This window comes from Pinus tabuliformis, chromosome 7, assembly GCF_031772625.1.
Source record: "Pinus tabuliformis cultivar Carrire ecotype Pingquan chromosome 7, CPIR1, whole genome shotgun sequence".
In the NCBI taxonomy this organism is placed as follows: domain Eukaryota; kingdom Viridiplantae; phylum Streptophyta; class Pinopsida; order Pinales; family Pinaceae; genus Pinus; species Pinus tabuliformis.
In genome coordinates, this window is record NC_142293.1 from 1,796,366,543 (window position 1) to 1,796,388,495 (window position 21,953).

Here is a 21,953-nt window from a genome sequence, read left to right on the forward strand (position 1 = left end):
GCCATTAGAGCTGATTATCTTTCCTGGTTTCCCTGCAATACCCCTTAATTCAACTTCCTTTCCTTCCGTAGAAAATTTGATGAAAAGTTCTTGAAAATTAAAAGCTATTGTACCCAAGGATTGTAGCCATTGGACTCCTAGTACAACATCAGCACCTCCCATTGGAATGGAAAGCATTGGGCTAGTCAATACATATTCTCCCATGGATAGCTTGATATTATGGCACTTTCCAGAGCAATTTATTGTTCCTCCATTTGCAATCATCACTTGACACTCTGGTGCTGGATATAGGAAGCAATTCAATTCTTTTGCTACCCTACAATGAATAAAATTGTGGGTGCTTCCTGAATCAATCAACACTATTACCTTTTTCTTCTTGATTTGTCCTTCTATCTTGATGGTTTGAGGAGTGGTAATTCCCGCCAATGCATTACAAGATATGGTCGGATTTATTTGTTCTTCATCTAGGCTTTGTTCCTGGAGTATATCTTCTTCTTTTGACCTTTCTTGCTCCTTTTCTTCTTCCTCTTCACAATCTATGTAGAATAATTTCTTCTCAGCACACTTATGACCTTTAGTGTATTTGTATCACAACTGTAACAAAGCCCTTTTGCTCTTTTTTCTTCCAATTGTTGTGGTGTCAACCTTATAGGTTGTGGAAGACTAGGGGCAACAACACTTCCGTCTTTATAGTTGTGAGTGGTATGCTTCCTGGTTGCCATAATTTGCTTTCCATTTTTCTTGCTAACCTGAATGCCTTCTCTAATGAATCAGGTTCCCAAAGGCGAACATCATGTTGGATATTATCCTTTAAAGACCCTATGAACACATCAATCCTATGCTCCTCTGGAATATCTTTTACCCTTATGTTCAATTTTTGGAACTCCTAAATGTGCTCCATTACTGAACCCTTTTGTTTGAGACTTATCAATTGGCTAAAAAATGTGTTGCTTTTTGTATCCTCATAATGTGCTATCAATTCTTCCGTAAAAATTTCCCAAGTGATAAATTGTTTACGAGAGCAAAGCCATTGATACCATACAAACTGATTTGGTTCCAAATATACAGTTGCCATACGTACCTTTTGTGCGTTTTGCACATTATTGAGATCGAAGAATTGCTCCATCTGTAATATCCATGTGGCGGGTCCTTGCCATCAAACTTCCTCATATCGATTTTTGGAATATGGTGATTCTTCGATCCAACATTAGCGTCTATGGAATCATGATTAACATTTCTTTTGTTCTCATCATGAGTTTCCTTTACTACCTTTTCACCATTAGTGACCCTTTCTTGTAGCAAGTTCTTCAATTCTTCCATGTCTGTCTTCAAATCTATCTTCAAATCTGCCATGTCTCTCTTCAAATCTGTCTTCGAATCATCCATCTTAGCTTCCATGCCCTTTATCTTAGATTCCACGCCACTTATCTTAGCTTCTGTTAGCTTTTGTGAGCGTGACATTTGTTGCACTTGTTCTTGTAATTTTGATATATCATGTAGCATTTCTTCCTCTTCTTCATGAGTCATGCTAGAGCTTTCAGGTTCCTTACTAGGTGTTTGCATTTTCTTTCCTCGGGACATCAGTTACCGATAATAATTCTTTACTATGCCCTTTGAATTCCATTAAACCAAGCTTACACAAAAATTTAAGAAAAAGCTACACACCTTTTTTCACTTTATAGAAGCCTGATATTGAATCTGATGTATCTCTGTAATTTCGGATCATCCAGTTCTGAAATTGCTACCTGTAGTAGCCTTCTATGTCCTCTTTCCAATGCCACAAGTCTGAGCCAAATTGGATTCTCCAAGGAAGAGTTATGTGAAATCTCCCACAGTGACTTTCTTTTAGATTGGTTCAGTAGAGCGAACTTGTACGACGTACCACGAGTCACTGTTTCAACCATTGAATCTGAAACACATACACAAGAAACTACAGTTCATCCTCTTTTTGTACCTTCTGACGAAATTTCAATCCTATCCCCAGAGAGAAAGTTATGACGATTTTCCCCAGGTCACCTGTTTTGAATGTAATTCAGGAGTCTGCAAAAAGACCAACTTCCTCAGATCATATCTCCGCAAATATCACGCGAAAATCTCTAAAATTCAGACCCAAGGTTCAGCACGATTTCTTCTCAAATGGATTTTTTTTGCGACTTTTGAAACATCACAGAAAAAAAGTTATAGCGAAAATGCCACGATGACCTATTTGGAGCAGCAAAACCCTAGAACCCAAAGCTCTGATACCAAATGTTATGAAACCAACTCAAGAAAAGATAGAAAAGATAGATCAACGCCTTAGAATTCAGCCTCTTCGAGGGGGAAACCTCCTTTACATTACATAAATGAACAATTCTTGGATGATACAAATGACAAAACCTCCTTTCTATATATAGGAGTCTAAGGAGTCACAATATAATCCAGCCGACCTAACAATAATAATATAAAGCCACAAAAATAACAATATAGGGATTCTATGGGGCACAGAAATAACAATATGGGGGTAACAGGGGCACAACAATATAAATAAGGGGTATAACTACAATAGTAGTGGGGTAATCACTAGTATTATAGGGACCCAACACAGCCAAACAAAGATCAATATTTTTGTTGTAATGTGTATTTTTGGCATGTAAGCATTAAGGGAGGGACTTGGAGATAATGATTCCATGTTAAGTTTAGAAGTAGTTTGGGATTTTTTTGAAAAAGTATCTAAACCTCCATATCTATGATTTGCATCTGAGAGTAATTGAATCAAGTGTGAAATAAAGAATATAATTTTGTGTGTATTAATGAGTAGTGTGTCTTCAATTTCAATTTATTTGTTTTACAAAGACTTCACCATACAACCGGAGAGGTATAATAATGCCACTTTATGATAAATTATTAAAACCTCTTTTTTATTTTATTAAATATTTAAAAAAAAAATCAATTAATGATTTATATTTGTGTCATTATAAACCCAATAATAATATAATAATTTTTCAATAAAAATTATATTCATTCAAAAATAAAATTATTACAAATTAAAATATCATTCATGTAAGAAATATACATAATTATAAATGACCTAACAATAATAATGTATGTTAGAACACAATCTTTTTTGACAATAATGACCTAATGACTAAGCAAGAGTTGAGACGTCCCCTATTGACCATAGACCAAGTGAAAACCCCTAGTGTCGCCTTCTCCTTGAGCCTAATCAATACAAGTTAAGCATGTCATTTCAAAGAATCAAACATGAGAGATGAGGGAGTTAACAACCCTCCTCAACCACTTGGTCTAACCTTACTTCAACATAAACATAAAAATATTAAACATCATACTAATTGTGAAATAAAATTGATCATTGGACCGAGAGAAACTCTCCAATCCAATATGGTAGAGAAATAAAATAAAAATACCCTACTTTAAACATTTTAACAAGATAAAAATAAAAATAAAATTTTACTTTGGTTTTTGACCTTCAAGTTTATGAGAACCTATGGTATTCATGTGGAATAGTCTATTTAAAGGAGGAAATTTAAGCCAACTAAGATCCATCTTAACTCTGACTTGCCATGCTTCGAGAGAGATCAAATTTATTCTCACTCTTAAAGAAGTTTTGCATCTCAAGAGATCTGATCCCTCTACATGCTTAGTAAATCCAGAATTAAAATATATCTAAACTCATAATTATTAAATATTTTTCAAATATATCACTAAAAAATTAGCATTTATAATCTCTCACTTTTCCTAAAAAAAACTCGAAAACTTAAACCAATCTAAAATCATTTATGCTACTCATATATATCTGCTGGTTTAATATTTAAAAAATCCATATTTGACTTTAATTTTTTCCTATCCTTTTATTAAAAAATTAAATTTTAAATCATATATCCACATTTCTATCTTTAATCAAAAAATCAAATTTTAAATTACATATCACCTCACTCACACACACACACACACATATATCATTAATTTTATAAATTATTTATATAATTATTTCTTATTATATTTTAAAAATATATAAATCAATTGGATGATTTTTGGCATGATTTCGTCTGCAACAAAAAACTAATGGCGGCAAGGCGGTGAAACGCTTGGGGCGGCGTGAAGGAAGGGCCAGAAGACCGTCAATAGCCCGGACCAGCTGAAATTGGCAGAGAACCAAGCAACAAAGGTATGACAGAAGATGTCAGGAGGGGAGAGATCCCCTCCTATCGGGATACGGTGGCAGGAGAGGGATAGAGTAGCCAGGAGACAGAGGAACGGAAGAGCGCAGGGCCAGTGCTAGGAACTTCCTGGCAAACAGGCCGCAGAGGAAAGTGCCTGCCATGTGCAGTGGAGAGACCCAGATTCGTGATTCCAGCGAATAAACTGGAAAAGTACAGAAGCTATATGAGGGATCATGCCCTTATCTGCAAGTTCGTAGGAGTCTAGCCGTCGAAAAGAGATCTTACCAAGTGGATTCAGCAAAAATGGCAACCCCAAGGCCACACCGAGCTCAAGCTGGGAGCAAAAGGCTTCTTCACGGTAATCTTCTTTAACATGCAAGATAAGGAAAAGGTATTTGAAAATGGCCCATATTTCTATTACAATCCCTGTTTGTTCATGCGTTTCGGGGAAGAATGCTACAACCCTGATAAAGAAACCTTTCTAGTTGCGCCTGTCTGGGTTCGCTTATTCGGGCTCCCCACAGACTTCTGGGACCCGAAAATCTTGGAGGGGATAGGAAACTCAATAGGGAGTTTTGCAAAAATAGCAAAAACCACGAAGAAAGGAAGATACACCTTGTACGCTAGGATCTGTGTTTATATGAACCTAGCAAACCCCATCCCAGACACAATAGAACTTGAATATCATGAAGATGTTTGGCAGCAGAACATAGACTACGAACACATCCCATTTAGGTGCCGTAGGTGCCATGTCCAAGGACATATGGCAAACAAATGCCCGATAACAAGGGAGGAAGAAGAAAGTAGAAGCCCCCTGCAAAAAAAGAAAGAGCCAACAGATCAGGAGGAATACCAAGAGGTGAAAAACAAAAGGAAAGTAAACAAGGAAACCCCCCAGAAAGGAAGGAAGGAAAAACAAAAAACCCTAGAGAAACCAAACAACTTTGCAGTTCTGTAGGTAGAGGATGAATAGGAAGACCAACCCATGGAAAATCAAGAGGATAAGGGTCAGACGGTAGTGAGAGCTGCGAAAGAAACCACTCAAAAAGAAAAGCCCCGAGCGAGCCAACAAAGAAAGGCAAGGAACAAGACGAACAAGCCGAACAGATGGAGACAGACCAAGAGACCAGCAGGGAAGATCTATGTCAAGAGGAAGAAGTCTTAAGAAAACTTCTGAACGAATGGAAGAACCTGGATGAGAGGTTTATTCCAGAACAACAAAAGAGGTTGTATGCAGAAACCTTCCAGCAATATAAAGCAAAATTTGGAAAAGGCAAAGCCTCACCAGAAGAATTCCAAGAGACCCAACAGGAAAGCAGACCTGATCAGCAAGGACAAGGTAAAGGGGGGGGAAAAAGAGGAAGAAAAAACCTTAACGACTCTATCCAACACATGGGTGAAATGTTAGTCAACACAGAGAGAGTGGTCCCGCTATCAGCGGTACTCCAAAACCTATCCCAAGTTAACCAATGATTTTGACATCTTGGAATATTAGAGGCTTCAACAGTAAAGGAAAATAGAGACATCTGGCGGCAAGACTGAAAAAGGACAAACCCCAAATTATGCTTATCCAAGAAACTAAAATCTCAGGCCAGAAGATGGAGGAAATCGTTGGGTGTGGAGCCTGATTATCTTCTATATTCAAAGGTATAACCACATAGGACCCTAGTTCGAAATGGGGGCGGCAACGCCGCCCATGATATATTCGCTGCAGGGGGGTCCAGGGGGGGCGGCTGCGACCTTTGGGAGCCCCCCCCTGGCGGGGGGTTTTGGGGGCAGCGCCCCCGAAGCTAAAAACAGCTGTAAAATTGCCTTGTAAAAGTATAGTAATTTCTAGTCAATCTGGGCCGTTCATTAGGCGGATGATCTGACGGTAGAACTTATGTTTAGTTTAGGGTTTTTTGCCCTAGAAGGCAACCCCTCTCTTTGTATGAGGGCATTGTATTTGAGGCTGTGTGATAGATGTGTGTTCTGTGAGCGAGAAATAGAGAGGTGAGACTGTGAGGAAGAAATGCAGGTTGAAAGTAGGAAGAAGTGGGAGGTAGCCATGGAAGAAGAAATGGACTCCTTAATGCATAACCAGACTTGGGATTTAGTCAGGTTGCCTGTAGGAAAAACTAGATTGAAGAATAAATGGGTTTACAGGTTTCCATATGCATCAGCAGTTGGAAGCTTAATGTATGCAATGGTCTGCACAAGGCCTGATATTGCACATGCAATGGGAGTTGTAAGCAGGTACATGAACAATCCAGGAAAGGAACATTGGATGGCAGTGAAATGGATTCTCAGATATTTGAAAGGTACCACAAATCAAGCATTATGCTTTGGTGGTTCAAACATCTCCCTACAAGGATATGTTGATGCAGATATGGCAGGTGACAGAGATAACAGGAGGAGCACTACAGGATATGTATTTACTGTTGGAGGAACAACTGTCAGTTGGGTTTCAAAAATCCAAAGTGTTGTTGCACTTTCAACAACAGAAGCAGAGTATGTTGCTGCTACAGAGGCTAGTAAAGTAATGATTTGGTTACAAAGGTTCATGGGTGAATTGGGTAAGGAGCATGATATGGGCATGTTATATAGTGATAGCCAAAGTTCCATTCATCTTGCAAAGAACTCAGCATTTCATTCCAAGACTAAACACATACAGCTCAAGTACCATTTCATACGATCAGTGTTGGAAGATGGAGAGTTGAAGCTGGAAAAGATACACACTAGCCAGAATCCTGCAGATATGCTAACAAAAGTTGTAACCAGGGAGAAACTGAGAATATGCTCAGTTTCAATTGGTCTTCAAGGATGACGATGAAGATGAGAAACAGCCAGGTCCAAAGAGGAGTCATTGTCCAGCAAATGGAGCAGTGGTGGAGTTGCTACAATCAGTCTCCAAGTGGGAGATTGTTGGGTGTGGAGCCTGATTATCTTCTATATTCAAAGGTATCGCCACATAGGACCCCAGTTCAAAATGGGAGCGGCAACGCCGCCCGTGATATATTCGCTGCAGGGGGGGTCCAAAGGGGGGCGGCTGCGACCTTTGGGAGCCCCTCCTTGGCGAGGGGTTTCGGGGGCAGCGCCCCTGAAGCTAAAAACAGCTGCAAAATTGCCTTGTAAAAGTATAGTAATTTCTAGTCAATCTGGGCCGTTCATTAGGCGGATGATCTGACGGTAGAACTTATGTTTAGTTTAGGGTTTTTTGCCCTAGAAGGCAACCCCTCTCTTTGTATGAGGGCATTGTCTTTGAGGCTGTGTGATGGATGTGTATTCTGTGAGCGAGAAATAGAGAGGTGAAACTGTGAGAGAAAACAGAGGATATTATAGCGGATTTGCTATAGGTTGTGTCTCTTCATTTTGCTGGATAATAGAAAGGAAGGACTGGCTGTTCAGGGTGGACGTAGTCCAAACTGGGTGAACCACGTATATATGTGTCTCTCTTGTTTTGTTCGTTTTCTGTGTTTATATTTCTGCAATATTTTATGTGTTCCATTGCTCCGTAATATACAATTTTCTAACAGAAATTCTCAATAAAATAAAACCGAGATATGAACATGTAACTATAGATGCCAAAGGGAGTGTAGGAGGGATAGCAATTATTTGGAATCCAGCAGAAGTCCTAACCGACTGGTGGATAGGAATGCCAAGAATCCTAATAGGGAGATTCAAGCTCATAGGGAAAAGTGAATGGGTGGCAATCTCGGTTGTTTATGGGCCCCATACCCGTGTTGATAGAGGCCTTTTTCTCAATCAGTTGGCAAAGCTCAAAAATATGCACCAGGAGCAGAGATGGATCCTGGCAGGCGACTTTAACTTAATCACTTCTAGAGAAGAGAAAAAAGGTGGAATAAGCAGAGAAGACCCGGAGATGGAAAGATTCAGAGACGTTCAAGCAGAATTAAGGGTGGTTGATATCCCAACTATAAATGGGAAATTCACCTGGAATAACAGAAGAGGCGGGACAAAACAAATTGCATCAATATTGGACAGATTTTTAATCTCAGAGCACATAATTGGGCTGGACATCTTCTACGAAGCCTCTATCCTACCCATAATAGGGTCCGACCACTGGCCAATAAAGCTCGAAATAGCCTTGAACAATCCGATTAAAAAGAGGCCCTTCTGGTTCGAGTCCTTCTGGCTCAGAGCTCCTGATTTCCTCGACAAAGTAAGGAGTTGGTGGCAGGATAGCAAGAGTGGAAAGGAAGGCCGCAGAAAAATGCACTCTTTTCAGCTCAGACTCAAAGAAATCAAGAGCAAAATCAAGAAGTGGAACAGGGAAGAATTCGGCAATATTCAGCAGGAGCAAGGCAAACTCCAGTCCAGATTGGAAAGAATACAACAGCAAATCATCTCGGAAGGATGAAATGAAGAGCTGGCTGAGGAGGAAGGCAGGGTAATCACTCAAATAGAAGAAAGGCGAAAGCAGGAGGAAATTCTGTGGAAGCAGAAATCTCGGGTCCAATGGTTAAAGGAGGGGGAAAAACTCCAAATTCTTCCATAAAGCAATGCTGAGTCATCGCCAGAACAACAAAATCTTCTCCTTGAAAGACAGTCAGGGAAATAGAGTGACGCAACAGATAGAAATAGAAAAACTCTTGGTGGATCACTTCAAAGGCATTCTCACTGAACCAAATGCCAACAGATCTGAGGACATAGACAAGGTTTGCCAACATATCCCTAAGAAAGTTTCTAGAGATCAAAATTTGGCTCTGCTCAGGGTAATCACCAAGGAAGAACTTGAAGAGGTAGTTAACAAAATTCTGAAAAATAAAGCCCCGGGTCCTGATGGCTTCACCATTGAGTTTTACTAGGCGGCCTGGAGTTTTATGGGGAATGACCTGCTAGACATAGTGGAGGAATCCAGGTGTTCAAAGCGCATGCACCAGGGCCTGAATGCCACTTTCCTGGCTCTAATCCCAAAGAATGGCTGCTCGGAGGAACCGCAGGGTTTCAGGCCCATATCCCTATGTAATGTTGTTTACAAAATTTTAGCAACAGTCATGGTAAACAGGCTCAAGCCGATCCTGCCAGATCTCATTGCCCGGGGCAAACAGGATTTGTCAAAGGGCGACAGATCACAGATGGCATCATAGTGGCCCAGGAAGTGATTCACACCTTGAAAAACTCCTGCACCCCAGGCATGCTTATCAAACTTGATTTGGCTAAGGCGTTTGACTGCCTTAGCTGGGGATATCTGGAAGGCATTCTTAAAGCCTATGGATTTGACCAAAGATGGATAAACTGGATCTTATCCATGGTTGGCACTCCCGTGATGTCAATTCTGTTAAATGGCACCCCCACCGAAGCCTTCACTCCCTCCCGCGGGCTCAGGCAGGGAGACCCCCTGTCTCCTTTTCTCTTCATCCTAGCTGCAGAAGGCTTGGGTCGATTGGTTAAGGCTCAAGTCTCCAGGTATCAGCTAAATGGCCTTCGAATCTGCGAGAATTATATACCGGTTTCACACCAGCAATTCGTAGACGATGTGATGTTATATGGTCAAGACACTCTGAAGGAGGCCCAAAGAGTCATCAAAACTTTATCTGAATTCAGCAAAGCTTCTGGGACGGAGATTAATAAGGACAAATCGGATGTGTTTTTTTTCAACACCCCGCAGGTTGCCCAAAGATTCTTAGAGCGCACTCTGGGCTTCAACATCAGAACCTTCCTGTCAAAATACCTTGGCATTATGTTGCATGAGCATTAATACAAGATGGCTAACTGGGAACTTTTAATCAAAAAAATCCAAAATAAGATGGAAAACTGGATATTTCGCTCGTTGAATACCCCAAGCCAGCTAATCCTTCGGAAAGCTATTCTGCAGGCTATACCAATTTACCAGATCTCGTGCCAAGCTATCCCAAAGACAGCAAGCGAAAAGATGGTCGCTTTGTTTAAGAAATTCCTCTGGCAGGGCACCAGCAAGTCCAGAAAGTGGGCCTTAATTTCATGGGAGTGGCTAAGTCGGCTCCCCAAAGATGGCGATTTAGGGCTTCGATACCCCTTAATCCTCAACCAAGTCATGGGTGCAAAGCTCTGGTGGAGGTGGACTCAGGGTGGCCTTGACCTGTGGAAGGTGATATGGGAAAGAAAATATGATGCGGCAGGGGAACCCGAAGGAAGACTGAGAAGTGAGATGGAGATTAGAGGTTCAGCAATCTGGAACCTGGTGAGGGGCAACAAAGACCTGATAAGGAATCACAGTTTTTGGGAAATACGAGTAGGGGACAAGGCCAGGTTCTGGGAGGAATCATGGCAGCAACGCGAAAGACTCATCCATAAGGACAACCTTCATGACATCCACGCTTTCACGTCCCAGGCTAAGGCAATAACCGTCGGTAATTTCTGGAAATCAGGCGAAGAAGGATATTTGCGCAATTGGAAGCAGAAAGAGGATTGGGAAGGAGCCCCAGAAACTGATAGATGGAATGAGTATTACACAGAGATGGCGTCTCATAAAGTAGCAAGGAAAACAGGGTCTGACATTCTTAGATGGGGTAAACGAATTCAAGGTAATTTCTCAATAGTAGAAGTCTACTACCAAAAATTCAAGCAAAATCAACAGCCGGAAACCAAACAATGGAAAAATATATGGAAAATCAAACACTGGCCGAATGTTTCATTATTTTTTTGGACTATACTCCACGGCAGAGCGCTTACGTGGGACTAGATGCAGAGGAAGGGGCGCCAAGGTCCATCCCGCTGCGCACTCTGCAATTCCCAAGAGCAGACTATGGAACATTTGATGAACCAATGCACAGTCAGCAATTCCCTGTGGGAAAGTCACTTCAGATTGTTTGAGCGCTGCCACAGAAATTACCGGAACATTGTAAACACCATAGCAAATTGGGCGAGAAAACCTTACCAAAATCTGGTGGTCAATCGTGCATGGCTCCTTTCTACCGGGTTCCTACTATGGAACATCTGGAAAGCACGGAATAGGGGCAATCTTCAAAGCGGAATCCAGATCCCCAACAGCCATATGGGAACAAACCACCAGGAATATACGTGAAACAATACTAATGGAAAGCTGGAAGGACGAAGACTGGCAGGCGTCACAAATGGAGGAGACAATCCTGAAAAGACTTGAGGTAAACCAGTGTATGTTAAATGGGGGTGTCAAAAGAAAAGACCAGATAAGGGAAGTGGCTGAAAGAAACCAGTATCGGCATTCCCCACAGGGATTCATAAAGCTTAATTTTGATGGCGCCGCAAAACATAACCCGGGAGAGGCTGGCATTGGGGGAGTCTTTAGAGATGCCGCGGGCAAAACCCTGCGAACCTTCGCGATGGACTGTGGGGAAGCCTCAAATAAGGAAGCCGAACTACATGCCTTGAAGCGAGGCCTGGAAATTGCACTACAGGCTAATTTCAAGAGACTCCAAATTGACGGAGACTCGAAGTTGGTGGTAGACATGGTCAAGAAACTATAGCAGCAACAACTAGCAGACAAAATCAGTAAGAGCTAGAGAATGGCATGGCTTGTAGGAGAAATCAGGAAACTCCTGCCCAGAATCGACTACCTAATTCCATCTCACATTAGACGTTCTGGAAACAAACCGGTGGACTGGCTCGCGAACTGGGGCAGTCGGAATCGAGGCAAAGAGATCGACAGTGAAGGTCTGTCTCAACTACTCCCGGAGGAGAGAGACCGCCTCCAATAATTGCTTGACGTCGATAAGGGTGGTAATGGCAAGCCCGAGGCGAATGGCCAGGATCAGGCAGCACGCAATAGTTGTGGGGAAAGATCGCAGCGGATGGGAGCAGACAGAACATCCGTGGGAAAGGACAGCAGTAATAGGAATGATAGAATCGGGCAGATGACATGGCAAGGTAGGACAGGTCGAGGGGATGGAGAAGAAGTGAGCAACGAAACATCATCAAGGAAGGTTCTGGAATTAGCTTAGGAAGTCGGGATAATTGACAGAGGAAGGACGACAGGTGGCACAAGGAGTAAAGAAAGGTTATGGAAGCAGCAGCCGGGAGAATACTGGAGTAATGACGCATAAAGCAAGTCGGTCAAGTCACGCCTCATCCCGAGATAGGGATATAGGGTTGTTAGTCTGAAAATTAAAGGGCCAAGTGGAGGCTCGGTTGGTAGGACAGCGGGTAGATAACAACCATATGCCTGAGGAGGTAGAGGGAATGCTCATACAGTTTGGTAAGAACCATGAAAAAAAGCTGAAAGGTGATAGTGCGACCCTGCGACTAGGCCCCTTCCCCGACTCCGGTAAGAAAAGGTGGTATGTTTACTATCATCCCTATCCTCCAGCCGTTATGTTAGCTAGAAATTACATTATCCTTTTTCGACCAGAAATGTTCCGCCCTAGTGAGCAGAATATCAGTAGTAGAACTGATAGTGGCCTTCCCGGCACTCGGTCGTATCTCCTCTTTCCCTCCAGAGCAGGGGAGGCCTTGCATGGCGATAGTTCTGGTTCCTATTTAGAGAGATGGGAGGCGAGGGGGGCTTTGTTGGGTCTTGTCGTGCTCCAAGCTGGGTACCGCAGCCCCGACCATATCTGTTCCCTGGATTTCTTCCGTGGCTCTCAACACGGAAGCTATCCTCACCAGATGGCTTGGTTTGCTGCGCTTTGCCACGCTGTCTGGCGCGGATTTTCTTGGGCTAATGAGAGAGGGAGGCGGGTCCTAAGCCGCTTTGCTGGGAGTGTTGTTTTAAGGGTGCAGACTACCAGCCATCCTGAAGCCGGGATGGTCAGTGAGTGGATTATGAGAGCGTTTCATCTCAATAGCACTGACTTGTGGTTTTCTGTTGTGATAGGTAGAAAAGCTCATACAATTTCAAAGTCCCAGGTCCGTGGCAAGATGGCACCGAGGAAGGCTAAATCTTCAAAGAACCGGGAAGATGGCACCAGTAGCCATCCGAGCAAAAGGGGCAGGAAGCCCGACTCTGAAAAGACCATGCACACGATAAATGCGTACATGGTCGGGATTCCTCTGGAGATCCACACCCAAATCAATGGGTGGGAGCGAGAGCTATAGGATATCAGTGATAACAAAGAAATCCCCGCGAAGATTGGGAGGATCTGATCTCGGACCCAGGAACCACAAGAGGCAGAAACTCCCTGTTCAATAAAACGCTTCAGCATTACTGGATTATGAAACATGTGGTTGGCCGGGCTATGGAGGTGAATCAGGCCATCCGTGAAGAGGAGGATGAGGAACGCAAGCAAGCTGAGGAGCATCTCAAAAGCCAGCTGGTAGAAGAAGCGGATAATATCAAGAATACTCTCCTGAAAGAGATCGCGTCCGTCCAAGTCTAGGCAACAAGAAACCATCTGTTGCTGAAGAACATGGAACAAATGTTGCTAGAACTAAAATGGGCCATAGAGCAGAAGCAACTGAAGCCTGGTACCAGTGCCTCAAAGCCTGCCCCGGTCAACTTGTCGGATAAGGATTAACTGAGCTGAGTCTTTTATTTTGTTTTGAATGTTGATAAAACATAACTGTGTCTGGTTGTTAATTCATGCTCCTATCGTTAGCTTAGTTAGTAATAGACAAAAACATGGTTATGACAGGGAAAAGCAACAAAACATTTTCAAATTTGGTCAGGTTTTAAGGCCGAAAGGTGGCGGTCTGGTTTCCTATGGGCAAACCTCCCACCTGAACTTTAGTATGTTGTAATTTTGTTTTGTCATCTGGAATGAAGAATGCCTAACATTATATATATATATATATATATATATATATATATATATATATATATATATATAGATATATATATATATATATATATATCAATTTAATATATATATTTTTTCAATTTTTAAATTACAACATTATCATATTAAAATATTTGTATAAATAGAATATATTCCACATGGATACTATAGCCCAATTTCATAGTTTGTCAATATCATGGGTCAATACCATGAGATTTTTATTTTTATTTTATTTTTATCGAGTTATTGTTGTTTTTTATTTTTTATTGCACCGAAGCACTCAAAGCCTAGTATGGGGTAGATGTCAAGTGTAAATGTTTAGCATTTTTAATATTTAACAAATTTAATCTAATGTCAATGTCGATGAGTATAGGGGTATATGTGTAGGCATAAATGTTTAACATTTAAGATAAATATTTAACATTTATATGTAGACTCGATTAAAAAATAATTTTGGGAAGTAACTCCTTTACATCTTATTCTTATCCATATTTTACACAAAGACTTTCCTAAATTATGATGGGAAGTAATTGATGGTAGATATGTTATTTACTTGAGTATAATTTATTTTCAAGTATTTTATTTTTTATGGTTTTCCTACCATTATCTCTTAGAGGAAACCCGATTGGCGAAAACGTATAAGGTAACCTCAAACCTCTTTGAGGTTGAAAGCTGGCCCTTCAACCTGGAGAGGGATCTCTGAATAAAAACTCAACTACTCAAGGTCATTGTAGTAGAAGTCCTACAATTGAGTCTTATGGTGAGATTTATTAAAAAATGATCAAATTTTGGTTGAGTTATGTGAAAATACTACCATTGGGGGGTTTCGGGGGCAGCGCCCCCGAAGCTAAAAACAATTGTAAAATTGCCTTGTAAAAGTATAGTAATTTCTAGTCAATCTGGGCCGTTCATTAGGCGGATGATCTGACGGTAGAACTTATGTTTAGTTTAGGGTTTTTTGCCCTAGAAGGCAACCCCTCTCTTTGTATGAGGGCATTGTATTTGAGGCTGTGTGATAGATGTGTATTCTGTGAGCGAGAAATAGAGAGGTGAGACTGTGAGAGAAAACAGAGGATATTACATCGGATTTGCTGTAGGTTGTGTCTCTTCATTTTGCTAGATAATAGAAAGGAAGGACTGGTTGTTCGAGGTGGACGTAGCCCAAACTGGGTGAACCACGTATATCTATGTCTCTCTTGTTTTGTGCGTTTTCTGTGTTTATATTTCTGCAATATTTTATGTGTTCCATTGCTCTGTAATATACAATTTTGTAACAACTGGTATCAGAGCCGAAGGTCTATTTGGCTGATAAACTCGCAGGAAAGAAGGGTTCCTGGTTCGAGTGGGAGCAATGGCGGAAGATGGTAAGTTTAGGGTCAAGAAATTTAACGGCCAAAACTTCTTGCTGTGGAAGATGCAGATGGAAGATTATCTGTATCAGAAAGATCTATACCTACCATTGGGCGGAAAAACAAAGATGCCGACGGGTATGAAAGACGAAGAATGGAACCTTCTCGATAGAAAGGCACTTGGAACAATACGGTTGTGCCTTCCTGCGTCAGTCGCCTTTAACATTTCGAAGGAAACCACGACAGAGGGTTTGATGCAGACGTTGTCGAAACTATATGAAAAATCCTCGGCCTCAAACAAGGTATTTCTTATGAAACGGTTATTTAATATGAATATGTCGGAAGGTGGATCTGTTGCAAACCATTTAAATAATTTTAATACAGTTACAAGTCAGTTAAGTTCTGTAGGGGTAAACTTTGATGATGAAGTTAGAGCTCTGTTATTCTTGTGCTCATTACCAGAAAGTTGGAATGGTTTGGTAATGGCCATTAGTAACTCCGTTTTTGGATCTAGTACTTTAAAGTTTGATGATGTTGTCGGTGCTATCCTTAGTGAGGAAAGAAAAGAAGAATGAAAAATTAGAGCTTGTGCATACAGATGTATGGGGACCTGCTCAGGTATCATCTCTCGGTGGCTCTCGTTATTATGTTACTTTTATTGATGATGCAACTAGAAAAACTTGGATTTATTGTATTAAGAATAAATCTGATGTATTTGATACTTTCAAGAAATGGAAAGCTTTGGTTGAGATTGAGACAGGAAAGAAATTGAAGTGTCTTAGATCAGATAATGGAGGTGAATATTGCAGCAAAGAGTTTGATAGGTACTGTTCAGAGCATGGAATTCGTAGAGAGAAGACAGTTCCAAGAACACCACAAGAAAATGGTGTGTTAGAAAGGATGAACAGAACAATCATGGAGCGTGCAAGGTGCATGAGATTGCATGCAGGATTGCCTTTACAGTTTTGGGCAGATGCTGTAGATACTGCTGTTTATCTAATAAACAGAGGGCCTTCAAGTTCCTTGGATGGTGGTGTTCCAGAGGAAGCATGGACAAGTAAAAATGTAAACTATCTATTTTAAAGCCTTTTGGTTGTGAGGCCTTTGTCCATATTGATAAAGAAAATAGGACAAAGCTTGAGGCAAAGTCAAAGAAATGTACCTTTATTGGATATGGTGTTAATGATTTTGGTTATTGCTTATATGATTACGAAAATCACAAAATCATTAGGAGCAAAGATGTAATATTCAATGAAAAGGTCTTGTATAAGAATCAGTTGCAGGAAAAGAAACAGGAAAAGGAAAACAAGGAATACATAGTTCTTGATGAAATCACTGAAAAAGGAAAGGTACCTGAAAATAATAATAATCAACAACCACAACAACAGAAACCACCACAACAACAACAGGCACCCCAAACACCTGAAAGTGGTGTTAGAAGATCTACCAGGATAAGTAGACCCCCTGAACGATACTCTCCTTCATTATATTATTTATTGTTGACTGATTCCCGTGAACCCGAATGTTATGAAGAAGCAATGCAGGTTGAAAGCAGGAAGAAGTGGGAGGTAGCCATGGAAGAAGAAATGGACTCCTTAATGCATAACCAGACTTGGGATTTAGTCAGGTTGTCTGTAGGAAAAACTAGATTGAAGAATAAATGGGTTTACAGGCTGAAGGAAGAAGATGGAGGAAAACAGAGGTATAAAGCTAGACTTGTGGTGAAGGGGTTTGCACAGAAGAAAGGTATTGATTTTGATGAAATATTTTCTCCTGTTGTTAAAATGACTTCAATCAGAACCATTTTAAGTCTTGTAGCAGCTGAAGATTTGCATCTTGAGCAGTTAGATGTAAAGACAGCCTTTCTCCATGGGGATTTGGAGGAAGAGATATATATGCAGCAGCCACAAGAATATGAGGTGAAAGGGAAGGAGAAACTAGTGTGCAGGTTGAAGAAGAGCTTGTATGGCTTAAAACAGGCTCCAAGGCAGTGGTATCTAAAATTTGACAAGTTTATGTCTGAACAAGGTTATACTAGATGTCACTCTGATCATTGTGTTTATTTGAAAAAGCAAAATGATGGCTGCTATATTATATTGTTATTGTATGTAGATGACATGCTTGTTGCAGGATCTAACATGCAGGAAATAAATGTGCTCAAAAGAAAATTGGCAAATTTATTTGCAATGAAGGATTTGGGAGCTGCAAAACAAATCCTTGGTATGAGAATAACTAGAGACAGGAAAAATCGTAAATTAACATTGTCTCAGAATGAGTACATACAAAAGGTGTTGAAAAGATTTAACATGCACAATGCAAAACTAGTTAGTACACCTTTTGCTAGCCATTTCAAACTTAGCAAGGAAATGTGCCCAAAGACCCAAGAAGACATGGATTATATGTCTAAAGTTCCATATGCATTAGCAGTTGGAAGCTTAATGTATGTAATGGTCTGCACAAGGCCTGATATTGCACATGCAGTGGGAGTTGTAAGCAGGTACATGAACAATCCAGGAAAGGAACATTGGATGGCAGTGAAATGGATTCTCAGATATTTGAAAGGTACCACAAATCAAGCATTATGCTTTGGTGGTTCAAACATCTCCCTACAAGGATATGTTGATGCAGATATGGCAGGTGACAGAGATAACAGGAGGAGCACTACAGGATATGTATTTACTGTTGGAGGAACAGCTGTTAGTTGGGTTTCAAAAATCCAAAGTGTTGTTGCACTTTCAACAACAGAAGCAGAGTATGTTGCTGCTACAGAGGCTAGAAAAGAAATGATTTGGTTACAAAGGTTCATGGGTGAATTGGGTAAGGAGCATGATATGGGCACGTTATTCAGTGATAGCCAAATTGCCATTCATCTTGCAAAGAACTCAGCATTTCATTCCAGGACTAAACACATACAACTCAAGTACCATTTCATACGATCAGTGTTGGAAGATGGAGAGTTGAAGCTGGAAAAGATACACACTAGCCAGAATCCTACAGATATGCTAACAAAAGTTGTAAACAGGGAGAAACTGAGAATATGCTCAGTTTCAATTGGTCTTCAAGGATGACGATGAAGATGAGAAATAGCCAAGTCCAAAGAGGAGTCATTGTCCAGCAAATGGAGCAGTGGTGGAGTTGCTACAATCAGTCTCCAAGTGGGAGATTGTTGGGTGTGGAGCCTGATTATCTTCTATATTCAAAGTTATCGCCACATAGGACCCCAGTTCAAAATGGGAGCAGCAACGCCGCCTGTGATATATTCGCTGCAGGAGGGGTCTAAGGGGCGGTGGCTGCGACCTTTGGGAGCCCCCCCCTGGCGAGGGGTTTCGGGGGCAGCGCCCCCGAAGCTAAAAACAGCTGTAAAATTGCCTTGTAAAAGTATAGTAATTCCTAGTCAATCTGGGCCGTTCATTAGGCGGATGATCTGACGGTAGAACTTATGTTTAGTTTAGGATTTTTTGCCCTAGAAGGCAACCCCTCTCTTTGTATGAGGGCATTGTATTTGAGGTTGTGTGATAGATGTGTATTCTGTGAGCGAGAAATAGAGAGGTGAGACTATGAGAGAAAACAGAGGATATTATAGCGAATTTGCTGTAGGTTGTGTCTCTTCATTTTGCTGGATAATAGAAAGGAAGGACTGGCTGTTCGGGGTGGACGTAGCCCAAACTGGGTGAACCACGTATATCTGTGTCTCTCTTGTTTTGTGCGTTTTCTGTGTTTATATTTCTGCAATATTTTATGTGTTCCATTGCTCCGTAATATACAATTTTCTAACAGAAATTCTCAATAAAATAAAACCGAGATATGAACATGTAACTATAGATGCCAAAGGGAGTGCAGGAGGGATAGCAATTATTTGGAATCCAGCATAAGTCCTAACCGACTGGTGGATAGGAATGCCAAGAATCCTAATAGGGAGATTCAAGCTCATAGGGAAAAGTGAATGGGTGGCAATCTCGGTTGTTTATGGGCCCCATACCCGTGTTGATAGAAGCCTATTTCTCAATCAGTTGGCAAAGCTCAGAAATATGCACCAGAAGCAGAGATGGATCCTGGCAGGTGACTTTAACTTAATCACTTCTAGAGAAGAGAAAAAAGGTGGAATAAGCATAGAAGACCCGAAGATGGAAAGATTCAGAGACGTTCAAACAGAATTAAGGGTGGTTGATATCCCAACTATAAATGGGAAATTCACCTGGAATAACCGAAGAGGCGGGACTAAACAAATTGCATCAAGACTGGACAGATTTTTAATCTCAGAGCACATAATTGGGCTGGATATCTTCTACAAAGCCTCTATCCTACCCTCAATAGGGTCCGACCAGTGGCCAAGAAAGCTTGAAATAGCCTTGAACAATCCGAATATAAAGAGGCCCTTCTGGTTCGAGTCCTTCTGGCTTAGAGCTCCTGATTTCCTAGACAAAGTAAGGAGCTGGTGGCAGTATAGAAAGAGTGGAAAGGAAGGCCGTAGAAAAATGCACTCTTTTTAGCTCAGACTCAAAGAAATCAAGAGCAAAATCAAGAAGTGGAACAGGGAAGAATTCGGCAATATTCAGCAGGAGCAAGGAAAACTCCAGTCCATATTGGAAAAAAAACAACAGCAAATCATCTCGGAAGGATGAAATGAAGAGCTGGCTGAGGAGGAAGGCAGGGTAATCACTCAAATGGAAGAAAGGCAAAAGCAGGAGGAAATTTTGTGGAAGTAGAAATCTCGGGTCCAATGGTTAAAAGAGGGGGAAAAAACTCCAAATTCTTCCATAAAGCAATGCTGAGTCATCGCCAACACAACAAAATCTTCTCCTTGAAAGACAGTCAGGGAAACAGAGTGACGCAGCAGACAAAAATAGAACAAGTCTTGGTGGAACACTTCAAAGGCATTCTCACTGAACCAAATGCCAAGAGATCTGAGGACATAGACAAGGTTTGCCATCATATCCCTAAGAAAGTTTCCAGAGATCAAAATATGGCTCTGCTCAGGGTAATCACCAAGGAAGAACTTGAAGAGGTAGTTAACAAAATGCTGAAAAATAAGGCCCCGGGTCCTGATGTCTTCACCATTGAGTTTTACCAGGCGGCCTGGAGTTTTATGGGGAATGACCTGCTAGACATAGTGGAGGAATCCAGGTGTTCAAAGCACATGCACCAGGGCCTGAATGCCACTTTCCTGGCTCTAATCCCGAAGAATGGCTGCTCGGAGGAACCGCAGGGTTTCAGGCCCATTTCCCTATGTAATGTTGTTTACAAAATTTTAGCAACAGTCATGGTAAACAGGCTCAAGCCGATCCTGCTGGATCTCATTGCCCCGGAGCAAACAGGCTTTGTCAAAGGGCGGCAGATCACAGATGGCATCATAGTGGCCCAGGAAGTGATTCACTCCTTGAAAATCTCCCGCACCCCAGGCATGCTTATCAAACTTGATTTCGCTAAGGCGTTTGACCGCCTTAGCTGGGGATATCTAGAAGGCATTCTTAAAGCCTATGGATTTGACCAAAATGGATAAACTGGATCTTATCCATGGTTGGCACCCCCGTGATGTCAATTCTGTTAAATGGCACCCCCACCGAAGCCTTCACTCCCTCTCGCGGGCTCAGGCAGGGAGACCCCCTGTCTCCTTTCCTCTTCATCCTAGCTGCGGAAGGCTTGGGTCGGTTGGTTAAGGCTCAAGTCTCCAGGGATCAGCTAAAGGGACTTCGAATCTGCGGGAATGATATCCCAGTTTCGCACCAGAAATTTGTAGACGATGTGATGCTATATGGTCAAGACACGCTGAAGGAGGCCCAAAGAGTCATCAAAACTTTATCTGAATTCAGCAAAGCTTCTGGGACAGAGATTAATAAGGACAAATCGGATGTGTTTTTTTTCAACACCCCGCAGGCTGCCCAAAGATTCTTAGCGCGTACTCTGGGCTTCAACATCGGAACCTTCCTGTCAAAATACCTGGGCATTATGTTGCATGAGCATCAATACAAGATGGCTAACTGGGAACTTTTAATCAAAAAAATACAAAATAAGATGGAAAACTGGACATTTCACTAGTTGAATACCCAAAGCCAGCTAATCCTTCTGAAAGCTATTCTGCAGGCTATACCAATTTACCAGATCTTGTGCCAAGCTATCCCAAAGACAGCAAGCCAAAAGATGGTCGCTATGTTCAAGAAATTCCTCTGGCAGGGCACCAGCAAGTCCAGAAAGTGGGCCTTAATTTCATGGGAGTGGCTAAGTCGGCTCCCCAAAGATGGCGGTTTAGGGCTTCGAGACCCCTTCATCCTCAACCAAGTCATGGGTGCAAAGCTCTGGTGGAGGTGGACTCAGGGTGGCCTTGACCTGTGGAAGGTGATATGGGAAAGAAAATATGATGCGGCAAGGGAACCCGAAGGAAGACTGAGAAGTGAGACGGAGATTAGAGGTTCAGCAATCTGGAACTTGGGGAGGGGCAACAAAGACCTGATAAGGAATCACAGTTTTTGGGAAATACGAGTAGGGGACAAGGCCAGGTTCTGGGAGGAATCATGGCAGCAACGCGAAAGACTCATCCATAAGGACAACCTTCATGACATCCACGCTTTCACGTCCCAAGCTGAGGCAATAATCGTCGGTAATTTCTGGAAATCTGGCGAAGAAAGATATTGGCGCAATTGGAAACAGAAAGAGGATTGGGAAGGAGCCCTAGAAACTGACAAATGGAATGAGTATTACACAGAGATGGCATCTCGTAAAGTAGCAAGGAAAACAGGGTCCGACATTCTTAGATGGGGTAAACGAATTCAAGG

General features: G+C 41.7%; 1 protein-coding gene across 1 annotated transcript in view; it reads left to right on the forward strand.

Annotated features, from left to right (window-relative positions):
* Positions 1-8,520, forward strand: part of LOC149255520 (uncharacterized) — a 33,173-nt gene extending 24,653 nt beyond the window's left edge. The window contains exon 2 of the mRNA XM_089455066.1: positions 7,676-8,520. Coding sequence (XP_089311192.1) covers positions 7,676-8,520 — 845 coding nt within the window. The remainder of the gene's footprint in view (positions 1-7,675) is intronic.
* Positions 8,521-21,953: the final 13,433 nt, after the last annotated feature.